We start from the raw sequence: 21,220 nt of genomic DNA, 5'->3' as shown, positions 1-21,220 counted from the left end.
GTGAAGTTTCACGTATTCAGATCATCTTACAAAAGGAAAGCAACATCCAAAATTCAGACATCCAAGGTGAATACCTATCAATAAAGCTTTCAGTTCTTGTGCAATAAAGTGATGGTCAACTGGTATAGTTTAGGCCCCTTCCCAAGGTACTACTCAGTATGAATCTACCCCAAGCTATTGTATGCATATTAATTTTTAAAGACCTTGAATTTTGTAACAGGCTGTCCCTCCTTGCAACCTTCCTCCCTCCCCTCTTCCCCTAAGCACAGGCCCTGCACTCCTGGGGACCACTCACCATGGCATCACAAATCAGGTTGCCCATGTTGCATTCCTTAAAGCGGCATGACTGAGTGGAGCCATCCAGATAGACAATTGTTTTCCCTAATTCCTGAGTAGAAAAACTGTCTAATTTTATCCTCCATTTGTTAATGTCTGCTTTTATGCTTGGATCTAGAAAAAAGTAAAACAGAAGAAAACAAAACAAAAAACAAAAAACAAAAAAATCAGGTTGCCATTAAGGCAGATCTCACCCTGGCCTAAATTTTGGAGAAGGAATCAAAGATCATTTAGCTTACCTGTTGTGACTATACATTTCTTTACCCTATTTGTCTACATTTTCGTTTTGACTATAAAATTTCCTCAGAAAATTCTGTTCCTTGGTAATAAGACTAGGAATGGATCTGAACTTAAAGATGCACTGAGTATCCTAACATCAACTCATCACACCTGAATAAGCACCTGTGGACCCACTTGGGATAGCATTGGGGGGGGGCGTGGGGAAGAGTGGGGATGATGAAAGGTCCCCAGGGCAGATCTACAGGGCCTTCTGAGGTTCTGCTGTGCAGTCCCGGCCTCTCCCTCTGGCTGTTGAGATGGTCTGTGCTGTGAGCACAGGCTCTGCAGGGCACCCCACTGCCCATCTCTCCCTGGTCCAATCATGGTGAGAGAGGCCCAGGGCTGTGGTCATGTACACCACATGTAAACAGGTGACATAAGATGTATTTTATTCTGAGTCCCAGACAAAAAAGTAAAAAAGACACTCCCTCATGTGATAAAGAAACAGAAGCCCACTGAGACTGGGCAACTTGCTGTGGGCACACTGCTGGTGGTGGGGCTTTGGACCCCTTTGCAGCTCTCCTCTGGACATGAGCTGAGTGGCTTTTCCATGCCTGGACAAAGCTTGAAAAGACACAAGAGGCAGTGACACGGTGTCTGATGCTGAGAGGAACTGGGAAAGCAAATGGGATATTGGGCATTTGAGTGTATTTTCAATCTTCTTATCCATGAAGAGGGCAAACTTAAGAGAGAATTCAATTCTTTAAAGGTGTTACAGCCTTGCCCTGAAACATTAACAACAAGAACAAAGTCCAGCCATCATTTACCCACCTTCCACAATGCTGCTGTTGAGAAGAATGGGATTTCCATGCGAAGCGATGACATTTCCTTTTTCATCAAACTCAACCTTCAAATAGCCTAAGTATTTGCCAAAAGCATAAGCCTGGACCACAGGAACCTTCCGCCCATCATCGGATGTGACTATGAATGGGTACTTCCCAGCTGGCACCTCTTTGGAAGGTGGAGTGCCTAAAACAGAAGAGCCAAAGCTGATCAAGTCAGCCCTTGTACACAGCTTGGCTGCAGGCCAGCAGGCCACAGGCCAGATGACAGGGAATTCTGAATTGATGATGTGCTAGCTGCTGCCCCACATAGCTTGTCTTTCAGAGCTGCGCTTGGACATTTGCCCATTTCCGAAGGCCCTTCTAGCACATGAATCCTTCCATTTTCAACTCAGCAAGTGTTTGGTAAGCTCTTCCCACATCTATGGTCCTGCGCCTGGTACAGTGGGGGACACAAAAACGCGGTGGGGCCAAGATTATCCCAGCTCTATCCTGACTCAAGCTCAATTCTCAATAGCTGGGTAGAATAGCCAAGACACTTCACTTCCCTGTATTTCAGTTTCCTCACCTGTAAAATGGGCGAAATAATGATTCTTACTTCACAGGGTGGTCTAAACTTCCTAGCACAGTGCCTGGCACACAGTAGATAATAAATGTGTATTTCCTTCCCTTATGAGGTGATGACAACCTCTAGAAACCCTAGACGTACAATCTAGAGCTTAGGATCCTTAGTGGAACATGAGTAGAAACAACTGAGCCTGTCCTCAGGTTTTGCTGCTAAAATTGGAATTCCTTTAGGTGCTTTTCAGAAGAGCCACGTTAACCCTGGCAGTCAACTGGCACGCACACTACTCATCCAGCCAGACCTCATACAGGCTAGATTCTGCCAACTTCTGTCTCAAAGGGGTTCCCTGGGGACAGCCTGGGAGCCAACTCAGACCCAGAGGCTGAGGGGCTCCCCCCACCACTGCCTCCTGGACACACGCTTGCACAAGGGTGGGGAGCCCTGCCGTATGGGGCACAGGCCCTGGCTTCTAAGCACTTGGCATGTTTCTGTAAGTGCAACGCTCCTTCAGGCACACTGCAGTTCACATCTTACCTCCAGAGAGCTAATGAGCCCAGTTTTGAATCACAGATTATAGGTGGCTCAGTTGCTTGAGCGTCTGACTTTGGCTCTGGTTATGATCCCATGGGTTCATGGGTTTGAACCCTGCACTGGACTTGCTGCTGTCAGTGCAGAGTCTGCTTTGGATCCTCTCTCCCCTCTGCCCCTCCTCCGCTCTCTCTCACGCTCTCTCTCTCTCAAAAATAAACAAACATAAAAAAACCCCAGATACCCTTGACCCATTACTCTTTCTACTCACCCTCCAAACACCCTGGCCAGTCCTTCCTATTAGAGGTTTACAGAGGGCCCAGGAAAACTTCAGCACATTTGTTACTCACATGGATTGGTTATGAGAGCTGGCCCAGAGCCAGGCTGTGCACTAGATCTCATTTAATCTTCTAAGCATTCCATGAGGCAGGTTCTATTACTATCTCCACTTTACAGATGAGAACGTTGATTGTCATAGGCAATCAGTGTGACCAAGGTCACACTGGTACATGCGTTATGTGCAGTATGGCTGGTACGTGAAGGAGAGCAGACTGAAAGCGGGGGTGAAACTGGAGCTTCTGTTCTCTCCACTGCCCGACACAGCCTATGCTTGCTTGTCTCACAATGCCTGAAAAAGTCGGTTGCCAAAGGTTGCTCACTAAATCCAGTGCTGCACCTTTCCACCCCAAGCTGTTTCTGGGTTTCTCTTTTCACCTAAGACAAGCTGGGGTGGATATCATGAAAACCTCACTCCTTCTCTGGTCCTATAGAGCAGCCCCCATTCCAGCCTAATACCAAAGAGCAGAAGTGCAGCAAATACCAGCACCTCAGAAGCAGGAAACAGCTGTTGCCCACTTTAGTTTCCCATTTTCTTGCTCCCTCTGGAAAAAGAAAAAAAAGAAAAAAGACCAAAGTTTTGGAACTTGACTCTTACAAAAGCACCTGACTGGAGGCCCCGTGCAGGGCTTGCCCCATCTCCACCTGTGGTGTACAATCTCATGGGTGACTGGCAGCTGTCAGCCCTAACAGTTATAGATGATCTCACGCATTGCAGAGGAGCAGGGAAGGTTAACACAGTCATCATCCTCATTCTGCTCTGCACTGGTTCTTATTTGGGCAATCCTGGAGCCTGGACCAGGGCTGGTGTGGTAGCCCCTTCTCACCTTCTCACCTGGGGAAGGTTAGAGACAGTAGTTCCTCCTATGAACCCAGAGATGCAAGTGCAATTGGGAGGTGCAGTTCCCAACATGTCCACGAGATGGCAGAGAACACTTCGTCCAGGAGGAAAAGGCACTGTCAGTTTTAGAAAGGACCCTGGCAGTTTCCTGGACACCCCAGAGAAGGGCAAGCCTGCTTTTTTTTTTTTTTTTTTTTTAGCCTTTCTTATTCTGCCTCACAAAGACATAATCAAACTTGAAATGAGTGTAACAGGATTTCGAGGATACAGTCAAATGCCTCATCAAATCAGCATGCACTCTACAAATAGGAGCTACTAACCCCAACTCCAGTCTGACAGGGGACATTCTCCGGTTCTGAAAGGCCTTGATGTTCCTTTTGTTAGAACATAAGACACATCATCTTCTTCTTAAAGGGACTTAATCAGGAACAAGGAGGATGCTTCCCAGAGGCTGAGGAAATAGCTGGTCCAGTTTGGCTAGTCTCTGCCTCCTTCACAGCTGAATGCTCTCTGCGTCTCTGCAGAGTTAGTGGCTCTGTTAGAAAACCACTAACAGAGAAAGCCATCCAGGGCTTCACATTTTCCATACTATTCTATTCAGCCAAAGATGCTCATGCCCAAAATATTATTTCCGCACAGAGCCACATGTCTGTCTTTAGAAACCCAATTTGTCATCTTGGCAGGAGAGACATTATTCACCAGAACTCCCTTCCAGCCATCTAGTAAGTAAATAATCTGGGAACCAAACATGGAGAAGCCAAGGAATTGTGGGCTGACATTTAGAGTTGGTAAGTGGGGCATTTCCTAGAATAGCGTGAATGCCTGACGGAACCCACCAGGGTTCTGCCCTGGGGGCCTTGGCCACAGCAGCTCCTCAGGAATGTGACAGTTCTAATTACAGGCCTGGGCAACTGCCCTGCCAGTAGGCAGAAGGGGCCAAGATGATGGATCATGTGACAGAGGTGCCAAGAAGCAGGCCTTTGACCTGGTTTTCGGTTGGTTAAATATAGTATAGAATGTTTCAAGGCAGTCCTTGCTACAATTTTATTGTGTATGGGACCGGTTTAAGAACTTCCATGCTTCCTATGTGGTACATATATGCAACACAATATTAGCCATAAAAAAAGGATGAGATCTTGCCATTTGCAATAACATGGATGAATCTAGAGGGTATTGTGCTAAGCAAAGTAAGTTGGACTGAGAAATGCCACGATTTCACTCATATGTGTAATCTAAAAAACAAAACAAATTAACAAACAAAAGCAAAATCGGACCTATAGAGAAAAAAACTGATGGTTGCCAGTGGGGAGGAGTGCAGGGGTTGGGCAAAACAGGTGAAGGGGAGTGGGAGACACAGGCTTCTGATTATGACATGAATAAGTCACAGGAATAAAATGCACAGCATAAGGAATATAATCAATGATATGATAATAGCCTCATATGGTGACAGGGTAGCTACAACTTGTGGTGAGCACAGTATAATGTATAGAGATGCTGAATCACTATGCTGTGTACTGAAACTAACACAATGTTATGTGTTAAGTAGACTCAAAAAAAAGAGCTTCCATACTTCCTATGAAAGGACCAGATAAAAGTAATTAGTAATTAGCATATTTCACACCATTGCTTCTAAGGGAGAGTCTCTTTTTTAACTTACTTGGAAGTGGTTGGTCTGTCTACTTCTCTACCTCTCCTCAGGCAAGCCACACTCCTGGTCAGCATTATCTTGTGCCTGGGTTACTGCGATGGCCTCCTAACTGGTCTGTATGCCTCTTCTTTGCCTCTTTTTTTAAAAAAAATTTTTAATGTTTATTTTTGAGGAAGAGAGAGACAGAGTGTGAGTGGGGGAGAGGCAGAGAGAGAGGGAGACACAATCCGAAGCAGGCTGCAAGCTCTCAGCCATCAGCACAGAGCCCGACGCAGGGCTTGACCTCACAGACCACAAGATCCTGACCTGAGCCGAAGTCAGACGCTTAACCAGCTGAGTCACCCAGGCGCCCCTTTGCCTTTCTTTTTTTTTTTTTTTTCCAGTTAAATTATACTTTATTATTTATTTATTTTTTTTTTTTTGATTTAGGTGGTTTTATTTTTATTTTTTTATTTTTTAATATATGAAATTTACTGCCAAATTGGTTTCCATACAACACCCAGTGCTCATCCCAAAAGGTGCCCTCCTCAATACCCATCACCCACCCTGCCCTCCCTTCCACCCCCCATCAACCCTCAGTTTGTTCTCAGTTTTTAACAGTCTCTTATGCTTTGGCTCTCTCCCACTCTAACCTCTTTTTTTTTTTTTTTTTTTTTTCCTTCCCCTCCCCCATGGGTTTCTGTTACGTTTCTCAGGATCCACATAAGAGTGAAACCATATGGTATCTGTCTTTCTCTGTATGGCTTATTTCACTTAGCATCACACTCTCCAGTTCCATCCACGTTGCTACAAAAGGCCATATTTCATTTTTTCTCATTGCCACGTAGTATTCCATTGTGTATATAAACCACAATTTCTTTATCCATTCATCAGTTGATGGACATTTAGGCTTTTTCCATAATTTGGCTATTGTTGAGAGTGCTGCTATAAACATTGGGGTACAAGTGCCCCTATGCATCAGTACTCCTGTATCCCTTGGGTAAATTCCTAGCAGTGCTATTGCTGGGTCATAGGGTAGGTCTATTTTTAATTTTCTGAGGAACCTCCACACTGCTTTCCAGAGCGGCTGCACCAATTTGCATTCCCACCAACAGTGCAAGAGGGTTCCTGTTCCTCCACATCCTCTCCAGCATCTATAGTCTCCTGATTTGTTCATTTTGGCCACTCTGACTGGCGTGAGGTGATATCTGAGTGTGGTTTTGATTTGTATTTCCCTGATAAGGAGCGACGTTGAACATCTTTTCATGTGCCTGTTGGCCATCCGGATGTCTTCTTTAGAGAAGTGTCTATTCATGTTTTCTGCCCATTTCTTCACTGGGTTATTTGTTTTTCAGGTGTGGAGTTTGATGAGCTCTTTATAGATTTTGGATACTAGCCCCCCTTTGCCTCTTTCTAATCCAGTTTCCACACAGCAGCCTGAGTGAGGTTTCTAAAACATAAATATGATCATGTGTTCCCTGGTTTAAAGTATCTCCTGCTGTCGTAGGAAAAACAGGACAATTTTTGACAAGGATATCATAACCTACGTGATGTGGCCCTTTCTTGCCTTGCCAGCTTCATCTAGACCGACCGCCCTGTGCATCAGCAGTCTCGGCTTCTCTCACTCCCAAGCCACACCTGCCTCCAAAGCCTTGGACTATGGGTTGCCACTTGGAGCCAAAGGCCTACATGTGCATTTGTGACATTTGCTTCAGTTTAGTCTTCTGTAAAATGGGGAAAATAATAATACCAGCCTCCATGCTTGCTGGGTGGGTTATAGAAGTTAATGCAGTGAGGAAAGCCTATGTTGGTAAATGCTCCATAAAGATGAGTGATCATTATTTACCAACTTTAGCTCCTGGATGTCTTTCTGATCTCAGCCCAAATGTCAGCTTTTCAGGAGAACACTGTGTGACGATCCCCCAGCGTTGGTCAGGTTTTCCTATAGGTGCTCTCACAGCATCTGGAACTTCTCCCTTCATAGCATGCTTTATAATTATATATGATAAGATTGATTTGTTTGCATACTTAAAAAAATCTGATCAGGGTCGATATCCCTTATAAGACAAGTTCCAGGAAAACAGGGGCTGCCGTGTCTCCTGGGTTTGCCCAGCATACAGCAGGCATTCAATAAATGTTTGCTAAATGACTAAGCTTAAGTAGGTCAGCCAACACTTTCCCATGGATCAGACAAGACTTCTATGCTTTCCCTGTAGTGACATCCATATGCCCGAGGGGGCAGGGTCTGAGTGCCCACCCCTTCTTCCAACTCCTCTCAATTCAATTTTCTCAACTAATGAGCTGGGTGGGGCTTGTAAAGCAGAACCAGGGCTGGGAGTCAAGAGAATGGGTTTTGGTGCTAGCTCTCTTTCAGTGTGGTTTCATGACCTTAACGCAGACATTCAGCTTAAATTGGGGGCCTAAATTTATCTCCTAAATGTGTAAAACAAGAGATTTGGGGGTGTCTCAGTGGCTAATTTGGTTGAGCGGCTGACTTCGGCTCAGGTCATGATCTCACAGTTCATGAGTTCAAGCCTCACGTCGGGCTCTGTGCTGACAGTCCAGAGCCTGCAGCCTGATTTGGATTCTGTGCCTCCCTCTCTCTGCCCCTCCTCCACTCATGCTCTCTTTCTCTCAAAATAAATAAACATTAAAAAAAATAAAACAAGAGATTTAACTTTTTTTTTTTTTTTTTTTTTAGAAACTAGATCTCCTGCATGCAGGAAACCTTGGGGCAATGTGAGCCATAAAACAGACTTCTCATAGTGCAGGCTGAGGTGTGCTGGGCGAGTCTAGCTTCAGGCTCCTGGCCATGGGTGCTCTTCAGGGCACAGTTTGGAGACTATAGCCCGACATGCCCTTGGTGCCCAGCTAGTCAGGCCTGCTGCTCCATCCCCGGCCTCTGGTGTAGCTACACCAAGCAGCTTCAAGCATCTAAGACCAAAGGCTCTCTCCTGTTTTCCCAGTCAAGAGGTCTTTGGCAACCAGAGGGGTGAATCACAGTGTCCTTGGCTACCTCTGTATCCAACCATGACACCATGACACTTTAGCTGTCATGTTTCCTTAAGGGAACTCAGTGAGCCACGTAATATTCTCCATATCTGTATGGTGTCCAGATTTACTGCTCAAATACTCACTCTTGGACATTCAGTGATGACTGGGAGGTCTGAAGGAGATGATGAGTCATGGAGCCGTACCCAGAGTGGGCACAAAACCCTCATGAAATCCAGTCCAGGCTGTTGGCCTGAACCCAGTTCTGGCTGGTTGGAGCAAATAAGGGAGTCCTGTACAGTAGGCATGAATTCACTACAAATTCATTCACTCATTCAACATTTACCAAGCTACAACAGGTATCCAGTGTTTTGGATCTCTACTGCTCTGCAGGGTCAGGCCCCAATGTCTTTGCTTTATCTCCATGAGGTCAGGAGACACTGCTTGACAGAGACAGAGTAGGGGAAGGAGTGATGCCCCAGCTGTCTGCCATGCTCTTCTCTTACCAAGAGGATCCAGCTACACCTATGGCCTAGTAGCTTTCCAGGTACCAGACTTCCCATTCACTTTTTACATTATAGAACAGGGTTTTATATAACAAATTAAAAGTAAATCATTAACACTGTCTTATCACTATGGCCTGTTAAAATGCAGAGTCCAAAGGAATGGGATGGGGAGAGAGAGACTGGTTCTCATCTTAACACGACCTTCTTGCAGTTTCATTTACTCACAGTGCTATTTTCAGAAGTAATAACTGTATCTTGCATTTAGTTCCTTTGGAGAAAACATGTGGGAATAGCTCTCTTCCTTGCAGCTTCCAGATTCTGTAAGCCTAGTAGGCCGCACCCCTTCTCTTCATTCTGACATGAGAGCCGTCAGGTAATCTTGGGGTCAGCTCCAAGTGCACAATGGTTGTACTCAAAAGAACCTGGAATGATGTTCAACATTGCAGGGGGAGCAGTTCATGCGCTGTTTTGGTCATGCCTCATTTAAAGCTGAGTCTTAAAAAATATGGGCTAGCTACAGTACAATGAAGTTAATTTAATAGGTGGTAACCAGCATTAAAAAAATTAAATAACAGGGGCGCCTGGGTGGCTCAGTCGGTTGAACCTCCGACTTCGGCTCAGGTCATGATCTCACAGTTCGTGAGTTTGAGCCCCGCATCGGGCTCTGTGCTGACAGCTGAAAGCCTAGAGCCTGCTTCGGATACTGTGTCTCCCTCTCTCTGCCCCTTCCCCACTCATGCTCTGTCTCTCTCTGTCTCTCAAAGATGAATAAATGTTAAAAAAATTTTTTTTAATTAAATAACAGAACAGAAAATATCAGGTGCAATCCAGATTTTTTGTGAAATTTTCTTTCAGGTGTGTGTGTGTATGTGTGTGTGTGTTGGGTTATGTGCATGGCAAGACGTAAAATTCCAAGGGATGTATTATTTTAACTATATTTTTATTTGCTTATCATATTTAACTTTAAGTTATGCTAGTTCCAAAAACAATTTAGAGGAATTTTTGTTTGTTTGTTTTTTTGTTTTTTTAAGTCTGTGCAAATTTATTTAAACAAGCAAATATGCTTCATCCCCTACTGCATCCTGGAATTACCTTCAGTTGTAAATTCATCCCTCAAAATGAAGAGTATTAAACTTGAATGTTTTCATGAGAACAAATTTAATCTGGCTAAGCAATCATGAAATGTGAAATAAATGACTAAGACTACAGAGGCAGTTTTCTTTCAGAGCCTGTAATTATCTACCTCAAGATTTATGTATAAACAAATTATGATATGTATGCCCAAATCTTTCTTTCATCCAGTCATTCATCAGCAACTAAATTCATCTACTTAGCAAAAGGCACATACTGTTTTGCAGTACTTTGTTGGCTGGAACGAAATTGCAGGGACAAAAGGACACAGGCTGGAGCATTAATGGGAAGCCAGGCATGATCACTGAGCCTTTTCAGGCCCATCAGGGCACACTAATCGATGGCCACACATCAAGGCTGTGGATGATCAATTGGTGCTGTGGGACGGCACTGGGTAAGACGGTGTAAAGGCAAATCATGAGGAACATGGAAATGACTTTAGCATCTGAAAGGAGGGGTAGATTCCTTTGCTTGTTTATGCACTGTTTTGCTCATGCTTGATTTGGAGCTGAGTTTTTCAAAATATGGGCCAGCTACCATATGAGGAAATTAATTTAATGGGTGGTAACTGACACTTAAAAAAAATGAAACAGTAGTACAGAAAATATCAGAGTGCATTCCAGGTTCTTCGTGAAAGTTTTCTTTTTGTGTGTGTGTGTATGTGTGTGTGTGTTTGTGAGCGTGTGTTTGTGGCATCATGTACAATGCCTTTCTTAGTATGGTTCGAAGCCAGTACAGTCTGAAACACTATCCCACAGGATGAAGGGGGGTGGAGGCAGACATCTAGGTCCAGCTGTGTGTCTTGTGTTTTTTTGACATTGCCTCAGAGAAAAGCTAAGAAAAGGCACCAAGGGAGGGTTTTTCACAGATCTCATCCACAGAGTTGGGACATAACTGAAATAAGGACAGCTCAAATACTAGGCCTTGTCCTGAGGGGCCTCAGCTACCCCTGTTCATGACATAGGTCAAGTCATGATGACCTTTTATAATAGGGTTGTTTCCATCCTCACTCTGCAGATGAGGAGATCAGACAGAGACAGGATCCCGCCACCACTCAGTGGCACAGCCAGCATGACCCCAGAGTCTTCACTTCTACCCAGTGGTGCCCCATGACTTACTCCGATGGGATTTTCCCTGGTCTGGTGCTCTCAGCCCATCTAACTCCCCTGGAGTTACTTAAATGGCTCCCAGATGTTTGACCGCAACACTGCTCACACTAAGAAATTCACATCACCACCAGTGCCCGCCACTGTTCTTGTCACACTTATGTCCTGCGTGCTATGCACTTGGGAGCTAGCTGTCCTCACCATCTCACATACATCTTTTGCCATGAAACAATGTATGTTCATTTGAATAATGTTAAATTCCTAACCTATTTTAGTCTAGTCTGTTAAAAAATTTTTTAATCCACTAATTTATATCACAACCATTAATGGATGTAATCCAGTTTGAAATTTTTCTCTAGCCTATGTCTAGCAAGAGATAAAATACTTACGAAGGAACTGAATTAGTAAGGAATCAATTATGTAGATACCAGCATTCTTTACTTTTTCTTTTATTTTAGAGAGAGAGAGAGAGAGCAAGCAGGGGAGACGGGCAGAGGAAGTGAGAGAGAGACTGTTAATCTTGGGGCTTAATCCCACGACTTGGGATCAGGACCTAAGCCAAAATCAAGAGTCAACTGACTGAGCCACCCAGGCACCCTCAGCATTATATGAAGTAGGTCCCCAGTGTCACCATTTTGATTGGTATATTTTCACTGGTGGGCAGTCTCCATACCACTGCATGCCAGAACACAGCTATTTACACTTTATGAAGTGCCTTCCCAGGAGTACACACACCACCTCACGTAATTTTCACAACAATGTGGCACTTTGAGTATTATCTCCATTTTGAAACAAAGCTAACAGGTTCAGAGAGGGTGTGACCTGCTCAAGGTCTCTGACGTGAGTCAGGAAGGAAGACTTCTGACCCTAGGTTGTGCTTCTTTCTTTTCATAATTTGTGTTTCTTTGGCTGATTGCAAAAGCAACATGCATTCGTTGTTTGAAAATAACTGGAAGTGCGAAGAAGAAAGTAAAAATTACCTGTATGCTCTTTTTTTAAATTTTTTTTTTTCAATGTTTATTTATTTTTGGGACAGAGAGAGACAGAGCATGAACGGGGGAGGCGCAGAGAGAGAGGGAGACACAGAATCGGAAACAGGCTCCAGGCTCCGAGCCATCAGTCCAGAGCCTGACGCGGGGCTCGAACTCACGGACCGCGAGATCGTGACCTGGCTGAAGTCGGACGCTTAACCGACTGCGCCACCCAGGCGCCCCCCTGTATGCTCTTTTTAGTGATAACCCCTTTTTTAACCTTTTTAGGGTATTTTTTTTTTTACTGTTCAGGGTATTTTTTAATCTTTTAAAAATAGGATCACCTTAGATAGCCCACACAGAGACGGCCAAAGCAGCAATCTCTTCAAGGAGAGGGTTCTGCCCAACCAAAGCCTGCCTTTGCACTGCTGATAAAAGTCAGTTACCAGCCAAGCCCTCCTCCTTCCCTTCTTCCTAATTCTTGAAAGTACTTCAATGCTCCAGGTAGTGGTGGTGGGCAGGGGGCATGGTAGGAAAGACTGACTGAGCTAGACTCAAAAGTTTTGGGACATTATAGGTTCCAAACAGAAGGAAAAAAAAGAGGTTTTCTAACTAAAACTACCTAACACTAAGGAGAGAGAGAAGGAGGGAGTGGGGGGGAGGGCGGGGGGAATGCATACCTTCAAGAGCAACAGTACCTATTGCTTCCAGGACACTCGTAGTCCTAAGTCCCGGTACACAGTAGTAAAGTTAGGACTGGAACCCAGAGTTCCAGCTCCTGCTCGTGAACCTACAAATCAAATCCTGTCACCTTGATCTATGAAGGCCTTATTTATATTATTTTGTTTATGCTTAAAATTTTTTATATGACATGTTGCTTTTTGATATAAACTGACTTTTGGCTGGGGCCTCACAGTAATCTTTTTATTTTACATGCATATTTTATTTTTTTAATTTTTTTATATGTTTGTTTTTGAAAGAGAGAGAGAAACAGAGTGTGAGCAAGGGAGGGGCAGAGAGAGAGGGAGACACAGAATCCAAAACAGGCTCCAGGCTCTGAGCTGTCGGCACAGAGCCCAGATGCGGGGCTCGAACCCACGAACCATGAGATCATTACCTGAGCTGAAGTTGGACAGTTAACTGACTGAGCCACGCAGGCGCCCCCTACATGTATATTTTATGCATATATTTTATATATATTTATAATATACATAAATGGGAGCTGACATAATCATTAAACCAATAAATTGTTAGGAATGTCTCTGAATAAGATTTACAACTTACTATGTATGTGTATTATACATCTATTACATATCATAGAAATATACATAATATATATTATATGTTAAATTGTAGTAAAAATAATAATAACAGTTACAAAGACAAAGACACAAAGTAAGTTATCTGGACATTGTGGCCAGTGTAATCCTTCTGAAACAATTACCTGTATAAAGAAATGTATTGGAGTGTCCTCCTACCACGATGTCCACGCCCTTCACTTTCTGAGCGATGAGTTTATCCATTTCAAAACCAGAGTGTCCCAGTGCAATAATTTTGTTCACATTTAGAGTTTTTAGTTTATCTACTTCAGGTTGCAATGCGGTGATTTCATCTTCAAATACTAAATTCCCTCCTAAGGAACAAGATAAGTAAAATGCACATTTATTAATAATTTTTATTATATTACTTATTACACATACTAACACATAGAGTCAAATCACCTTAATCTACCGAAGCTCTTAAATTACTGAAACCAAAACATATTTATAAGTTAAATATAAAATCCCTAAAATGCCAATAAAAATTCGCATCATAATCTTCAGTTACATTCACTTAATGTTGTATTAGTTTAAGGTTGTGAATGATACCATGTTGCTCTAATTCAATCTCAAGCTATGAGGAGGCTTCAGATCTGGAAGCCTATCTATTTTTTAAAAATCTGTTTTTGCCTGAGCACATCAGCATGTTGTGCTATGCATGTCAAGTCACTATGGTGTTGACACACCTTAAATGTATACAATGCTGTGTGTTGGTTATATCTCAATAAAACTGAGTGGGGGGTGGGTGGGGAGGAACCTAGAGTACCTCTAAGGCTTTGTTTGCAAGTTCAGGATAATCCATCTTCAAACTTAAAACTCTGCTGGCAACTAGTCCTTGAATGCCAAGCTTAACACACCAGTTGACAACTGTCTTGCTCATTTGGTAAGGTCGACACTAGAGCAGTACTGAGCTCTGCATTAGACAGGGTCTCAGCCACACATTGCTGGCACTCGGCTGTGGACATTCTTCTCTGGCCACTTACTCCCCCTTGTAGTAGTAAGGGGAGCTTGCGCCCATGGGACAGACTGGTGAGTGTGGGTGTGACTGTGCCGATCCACACCCTGAAAATCAGCAACTCACAGACGTGCCGTTGGACTCGTAGTGCTGTCACTGACGCACAGGTGACATTTAAACATCAGGAGTTGTAACAGCTCTGCCACCATTGTCTGCCATGAAAACATCAAGAATAATCTGCTTCTTGCTGATTACTCCAAGAAGTCCAGGGCTCCCTGGTCACTCCTCAGTGCCATGTCACTTTCTCTGTGAGTTCCCTGAGCCTCCCTTTAAATTGACAAGGTATGTCCTCCCCCATGCCTCACTTGCTGTTCCCCTACTGTTTAGCACGTAGCACCTTCTGACACACCAAATATCTTACTCATTTATTTGCCCACTAAACCTGTAAACTCCAGTAGGCAGGGATTTTTTTTTTTTTTTTTTGTCTTGTCAGCAGCCCTGGTGCCTACACACAGGCACTCAGAGGAAAGAAAAAGAAAAGAAGAGAAAAGAAAAGAAAACAAAAGAAAAAAGAAAGAAGGAAGGAAGGCAGAGAAAGAAAGAAAGAAAGAAAGAGAAAGAAAGAAAAAGAAAGAGGAAGGAAGGCAGAGAAAGAAAGAAAGAAAGAAAGAAAGAAAGAAAGAGGAAGGAAGGAAAAGAAAGAAAGAAAAAAAGAAAGAAAGAAAGAAAGAAAGAAAGAAAGAAAGAAAGGAAGGAAGGAAGGGAAGGAAAGAAAGAAAGAAAAGAAAGAAAGAAAGAAAGAAAGAAAGGGAAGGAAAGAAAGGAAAGGAAAGGAAAGGAAAGAAAGAAAGAAAGAAAGAAAGAAAGAAAGAAAGAAAGAGAAAGAATAAATATTGAGACCTTCTGAGAACACTACCATTCTCTGCTTTAGTTTGGCTGTAACTAGTCTTTGGACAAAGTTCAGAGAAATGCCTCTGAGAACAAAGGAATGCATTCTCCTAATGTGTCAGGAGCCTCTTGGGATCAGTCATCACACATATACAAAAGCATGGGATATGTTTCAGGATATCTTGAAGGGGGTTGTAGGAATTCCATTACCTAGCTAAAATAAATTAAATGTGCTAGAAATACCAGTTATACCTGTGGGTACGTAGGCAGCAGGACTGGAGGGATGGGGTTGGATCAGGGGCCAGAAATCTGTAGGAAGAACCCATGCACTGGGCCTGTGGTCTTGGTAGAAAGAAAGTGTCCCTAGAAATACCATTCTATCCCCCACACTCCCCATCCCAGTGCTGGGATCAGTTCCGACACAATTCAGCCTTTCTCTCCTGGGACCTGCGATGACAGCATCATCCCTTCAGATCCCCCTTCTGTTACAACCTAGTAAAGGGCTAATATGGGGTGCTATCAGAACCCCAGCAAAGGGGGACTTATTTCTGAAGCCCCTATGTCTTTCCACCAACAACCTCTCCTTTCTTACTGGCGACTATTCAAGAAGGGATAACCTTTTCTCCCCATCATGCCTGAACTCCTTGATCAGTCATTCAGGAGGCCCTACAATCCAGTCCTCACCCAGAATTTTGCTTTCCCTGATTGGAACCTGTGTTCCAAGGAACTGAACTACGTGCTCTTTTGTGACTGTGGCCCCCACACTTCCCTGCTCTCATGTGTTCATTCTAGCAACATTTATTGAGAACTTCCCACATGCTGGGTATGATACAAAACATGGAGCAGTGAATGAGACAGATAAGGTCCCTGCCCTCGTGAGGCTTGTGTCCTAGCATGTGACCTCACCGCTGGAATGCCCTTTGCCCCAGGATGCTTGTGTGCCCTCGAGGTGGCCAAGGAGGTTCTTCAAGTCTACAGGACCTCCAAGCTAGTCACTCACCCCCTGCTCCTAAAAGACGTTGCCCCACTCCCTGACTTCGTTCTTAGCTCTCTTATGGCATTTAATCACATTCTATTTTAAATGAACTCAAAAGCCAGCGGGTAGAATAGAAATTATAGAGACACATAATTAATTCAAATATTCAAGGCCACATCTTTATCCAAGGATCCTATGCTGGCCTCTCTACTAGGTTCTGGATGTTCACTGAGAAGAGACCCAGGCTCTGTCCTCAGCTGTTCAGGCCAGCACAGGAAGCTGACAGTAAGAGACAAGTGTAATAAGGGGGAGAGGTGTTTGCTGTGGGAGCTGGGGACCCAGAGCAGGAGCGTCCAACCTGACGGGAACCAGGGGCAAGGGCAGCAAACACCGGGCCATGTCACCCCAGGCCTACTGACATTGGCAATTGTTCTGTTAGCAGTCATGCAGCCTGGTTCACTCTGCAATCTGCATATGCTCCTCTTTGCAGAAAACCCCTGGAAGGCCCGAACCACAGCAACCCCCTCAAACTGGGGGGAGGTCGGATCACCAACCAGAGTGGGAGGCAGAATGAAGCAGAGGACTATCGTCAGCTGGGTGGGGTTCAGAGTAGCCTAAGACTGTCCAGGTCCCACTGGTGGGACCACACACTTCATAGAAGAGCACTTCTGAAACATGTTGAGAGCCGGTGACTCATCATGTCCACAACTCCCCCCGGGCTCCATAATGACCTCAAAAACAGCTATTTATTGACTGTGTGTCACACAGTATGCAAAGGCTTAGTCACCTGTGGGACAGATGCCTACCTGCCACCTGGAGTGCCTGATAATCCCCACCTCCCCTACCAGCAGAGAGGAGAGAAGGCCTGTGCCTGCCCTGTCTCCAGGCTGGCTGTACAACCTTTCCCTCAGAGCAGAGCCATGCTGCTCAGGGCCAAGCAGGGCTGACCTTGTTGCTGTTTCCAATGGCTTAGACCTATTGTCACAACAACAATAAATATATCATTTTTTAATTGTTAAATGATAGTAAGCCCTTTATCAGTTAATTCTTAATGAAAACCCTTATTTCTGGATAATACCAGCTCCTAGTTTTCCTTCTCCTCTTTCTCTCTCTTTTTCTTTCTTTTTCTCCCTTCCTCCCTCCCTTCCTTCCTTCATTCCTTTCTTTTTTTTTACACTATGTTCACCACAAGGTAGCTACCACCTGTCACCACACAATGCTACTATAATACCACTAACTTCCCTATGCTGTATCTTTTATTTCTGTTAGTTTCCCCTTTTTTTCTCCAAATATGGGAAGAAAATTGGTTTGCATAATTTAGAAAAAATATCATTTTTGTTCTTACTGCCAAAGTGTTTTGGTGAAAGTGTTCCTGTAAAAGTGGCTCAAAAATGTTTCTTTTTTTTATAAAATAACCATTTTTTAAAGTTTATTCATCTTGAGAGAAAGAGAGAGAATACATGAACAGGGTGGGGAGAGAAAGACAGAGAGAGGGAGAGACAGAGAATTCCAAGCAGGGTCCACTGTCAGCACAGAGCCTGATGCAGGGCTTGAACTCATGAACCATGAGACCATGACCTCAGTGAAATCAAGAGTTGGAGGCTTAACTGACCAAGCCACCCAGGTGCCCCCAAAATGTTTCTTGAATGATTTTAGGGTTATATGTGTATGTATGTACACATACAGATATATATACTATATGAAATATAGCATATATAAAAAATATTTATATTAGGATATGTATACCATGAGACCTTTCAAGGATATGTATTTCTCAAAAAGCTGGATACAACAAAGTCATTAAAAATAACAAAAAGGGAACAAGGAGAGTTAACTAGACATAATAATCATACTAGAAAAGGAAAGGTAAGGTAAATTGAGGTAACGCCCTAGCTTTGGGCTCTCTGGCTCTGCAGGCAATAGGGCAGTGAATTATACAGCTTTTATTCTCCAGTAAGTAACTCTGTAATGTTTAGTACTGGATGTAAATGGCTTTCTTGTCCAATTTTGAATGCACTGAATTAAACAAAGATACTGTGTATGTCAACAAAGAAGTTCAGTGAACAAAACAGCAATGTCCATAAGAAGTAATTTAGAACAATGTGGAAGTCACCAGACTGGTTTTATCAATGTTAACCTAAGTATGCCATTTGCCCAACACAGCACGCTGTTCCTACTCTTGCCTACAGCCCATACAAATAATGCCAAGCTCTGATTTAATACATCTATTTGCAAGCAACAAGTGCTATAAAAGTAGAAAATACCTGGATTTGAGAGATAAGGGGTTTCTTTTGAAGTATATCCAACAATTCCCACAACTTCATCCCCAACAGGAAGAATTTTATATGGCAAATAAAGTCCTGATATTTGAGATGCTAGTGGCCCCTTGGCTTTAATATTTGCACTCAGAATTGGAAATCTGGCCTCTTTGAGGAGTGGATCAATCAGTCCTTCTACGCCATTATCAAATTCATGATTTCCCAGTGCCTAGTAGAAAGGGAAAAGAGAACAAGAATTAGGTACTCTGGAATTTCTGCAAAAACAAAAATATACTGTAAAGAATACTACATTAGCCCAGTGGCTCCCAAACTTGATAGGGTTCTAGGAGGCTGATGGCATGACCTCTGTCGTCCTCACAACAGGAGATTTTACTCAGTGACCCTGGCGCTGGGCCCATGGACACACAGATCATCAGGTTCATTTGAGAACTGCTTCCCACATCCCACAGCACCTACTGAAGGTGGCATCAGTGCATGTAAGAGTCACTTGCAACGCTGTCCCTGCTGTCCTCAGATGTGGGGCAAGTTGGAGTCTGCCATTTCCTAAGCTCTGCCCAGGCTTTACAGGTGGGTTTCTCTCATAAACCCACATTTCAACCCCCCAATGCAATTGTTTCAACATCCCATCTGCTGGGAGAACCATTAAAGTCAACAGGACTTTAGCAAAAGGCGACTGGAAATGTATTGTTGGTAGAGATGCCAGTGACCTCTCCTCCTCTGGTGTCCACATAGTCTCGGTCATTTTTCCTTTATGTTCCCACAACTATGTCTTCCCAAGGACTGTGTGGTCCTCTAATTCTTTGGGGAAAATGAAGATCCTCCAAGGTAACAGGAGATGGCATTCTCTACATTTTGCAGGGGGGCACGGGTTTCCTCCTTCGGGCAGCTCTGGGCCGTCGTGGGTTTCATTCCCAGCAGCTTCGTGTCCCAGGAAGATCAAGATGGTGAAATGTTCACCGACCTTCAGGGCATTGTTAACCCACTCGGAACGCAGGACTTGGTGGGGAGCTGGCATGGTTTACAGGCAGCCTCACCTCCCACCTTCTTTGCTGTCTCCCATTCCTCACTGCTCTGGGAGTGGCTACTGGGTGCAAAACAACCTCTTTGACATCTGGCAGCTTCCCCCAGAGTAATACTGACAAAACACGCATGCCAGCCACCTCCTCTGAAAAACCCTCCGCCCCTTTCTCCCTTGGCCCTAGCATAAGCCCATGTCCCCCAGGCACCTACCTTCCTGTGCTGGCTGCAAGGCTGTTTTGCTAACTTAGTACTTAAACTAGTGAGTCTCAAACTCTCCCACGGCACACCTGATTTTGCTTCACTTTGCCGTTCATCTGGGAATAGACCTGAAAGTGCTGACTGGTGACCTCTCAACCCAGATTAGGGCCCTCCTGCATTCTCTTACAGGCCCCACTCCTTTCCTTCCTAGAACATTGCATACTCCAATGGCATGTTCAGCATGTCCGTGGAGTCCTCGCCAGACTATGTGCTCCCTGAGCCACCATGTCCTGCTGTCCTCACCCTGCTCGGCGCTGCAGCCCTTCTCCACCCACACAGGTGCCCCTCTGAACATCTGTGGCTCAAAGAATTGTGTGTTTATGTCCTCACACATATGTTTATACAGAGCAATACAATGTCTTCACATTCCCACACACCTGTCTCCCTAATGAAAGTCAGAATTTCTGAATTTGCCTCCTCCCCCACCTCCTCCCCCACCTCCTCCCCCACCTCTGAGTATCCATCTTTACTTCTTCCTCTTAACTAATGATTTCTCTCTTAAAGGCTGACCTAAGTCTTAAAGGACCTCCCAGCCTTGGGTAATCATCTTTTTATCATCTCTTTGTTACTTATTATTATTTTTAATGTTTGTTTATTTTTGAGAGAGAGACAGAGTGCGAGCAGGGGAGGGGCAGAGAGAGGGACACACAGAATCTGAAGTAGGCTCCAGACTCTGAGCTGTCAGCACAGAGTCGATGCGGTGCCCAAACCCACGAACCACCATGAGATCATGACCTGAGCCGAAGTCAGATGCTTAACCAACTGAGCCACCCAGGTGCCCCCTTTTTATCTTCTCTTTAGAACACCATGATTTCTTCCTGTGGTGAAATCAGTCTCTCCTATGAGATTACAATTAACTATCTTGCTTAATTGTAAAGTCTTAAAAAGTGAATATTTCTATCATTCTTCATGGAGGATTATCCAATGTGTCAGTCACCTTGCAGTTTACCAACAGCAATATATTGGTACCATTTGGCAATGGTTGGAGTTACCTTTTTCATTTATTTGTGGTTGTCTCCTCGCATGGTTGTCAACCTTGCGTGGTTGTCTCCCACTTTAACGGGTGGTGGGTGTCAGAAATAAAGTCTTGAAGACAAGACCGGGTCTCAGAGAACCTTATGGCTCAAAGAGCTCAGGAATGTTGAGTTTTATCACAAGAGCAGCGAAGAGTCCCTGTAGGACCTTAAAGTCGAGATTGACACGATAAGCTTTGCATTTTAGAAAGATTATTCTGGCAGCACTATGTTGAATGGTTTAGAGAAGGGAATGGCACCAGCAAAAAGCCAGTGTAGGAGCTGATGCAGTGATCCAGGAGGGAACAGTGAGGACTGCATGCAGGGGAATGGATGGAACCAAAACATTGAGGCAAAGGTGGGATACTGGTTGTGGTGGGGCGGGGGGGGGGGGCGGTGGTTGGTGAGGAAGAGCGAGTGGGGGGCATTCAGCTGCCCAGGGATTTCTGGCTTTATTGACAGGATGGTGATGGCAGCTTGGGCCAACATGAGGATTTCTGGGGGAAGGGGCTC

General features: G+C 44.2%; 1 protein-coding gene across 1 annotated transcript in view; it reads right to left on the bottom strand.

The window, feature by feature from the left end:
* Positions 1 to 21,220, bottom strand: part of NT5E (5'-nucleotidase ecto) — a 49,474-nt gene that overhangs the window by 10,872 nt on the left and 17,382 nt on the right. Inside the window, exons 2-5 of the mRNA XM_007076939.2 lie at positions 18,402 to 18,624; positions 13,444 to 13,632; positions 1,387 to 1,584; positions 296 to 450 (exon numbers count right to left, since the gene is read on the bottom strand). Of these exons, the coding sequence (XP_007077001.2) occupies positions 296 to 450; positions 1,387 to 1,584; positions 13,444 to 13,632; positions 18,402 to 18,624 (765 nt within the window). The remainder of the gene's footprint in view (positions 1 to 295; positions 451 to 1,386; positions 1,585 to 13,443; positions 13,633 to 18,401; positions 18,625 to 21,220) is intronic.

This window comes from Panthera tigris, chromosome B2 (assembly GCF_018350195.1).
Source record: "Panthera tigris isolate Pti1 chromosome B2, P.tigris_Pti1_mat1.1, whole genome shotgun sequence".
Lineage (NCBI taxonomy): Eukaryota > Metazoa > Chordata > Mammalia > Carnivora > Felidae > Panthera > Panthera tigris.
This window is presented reverse-complemented; position numbering and strand designations above follow the sequence as displayed.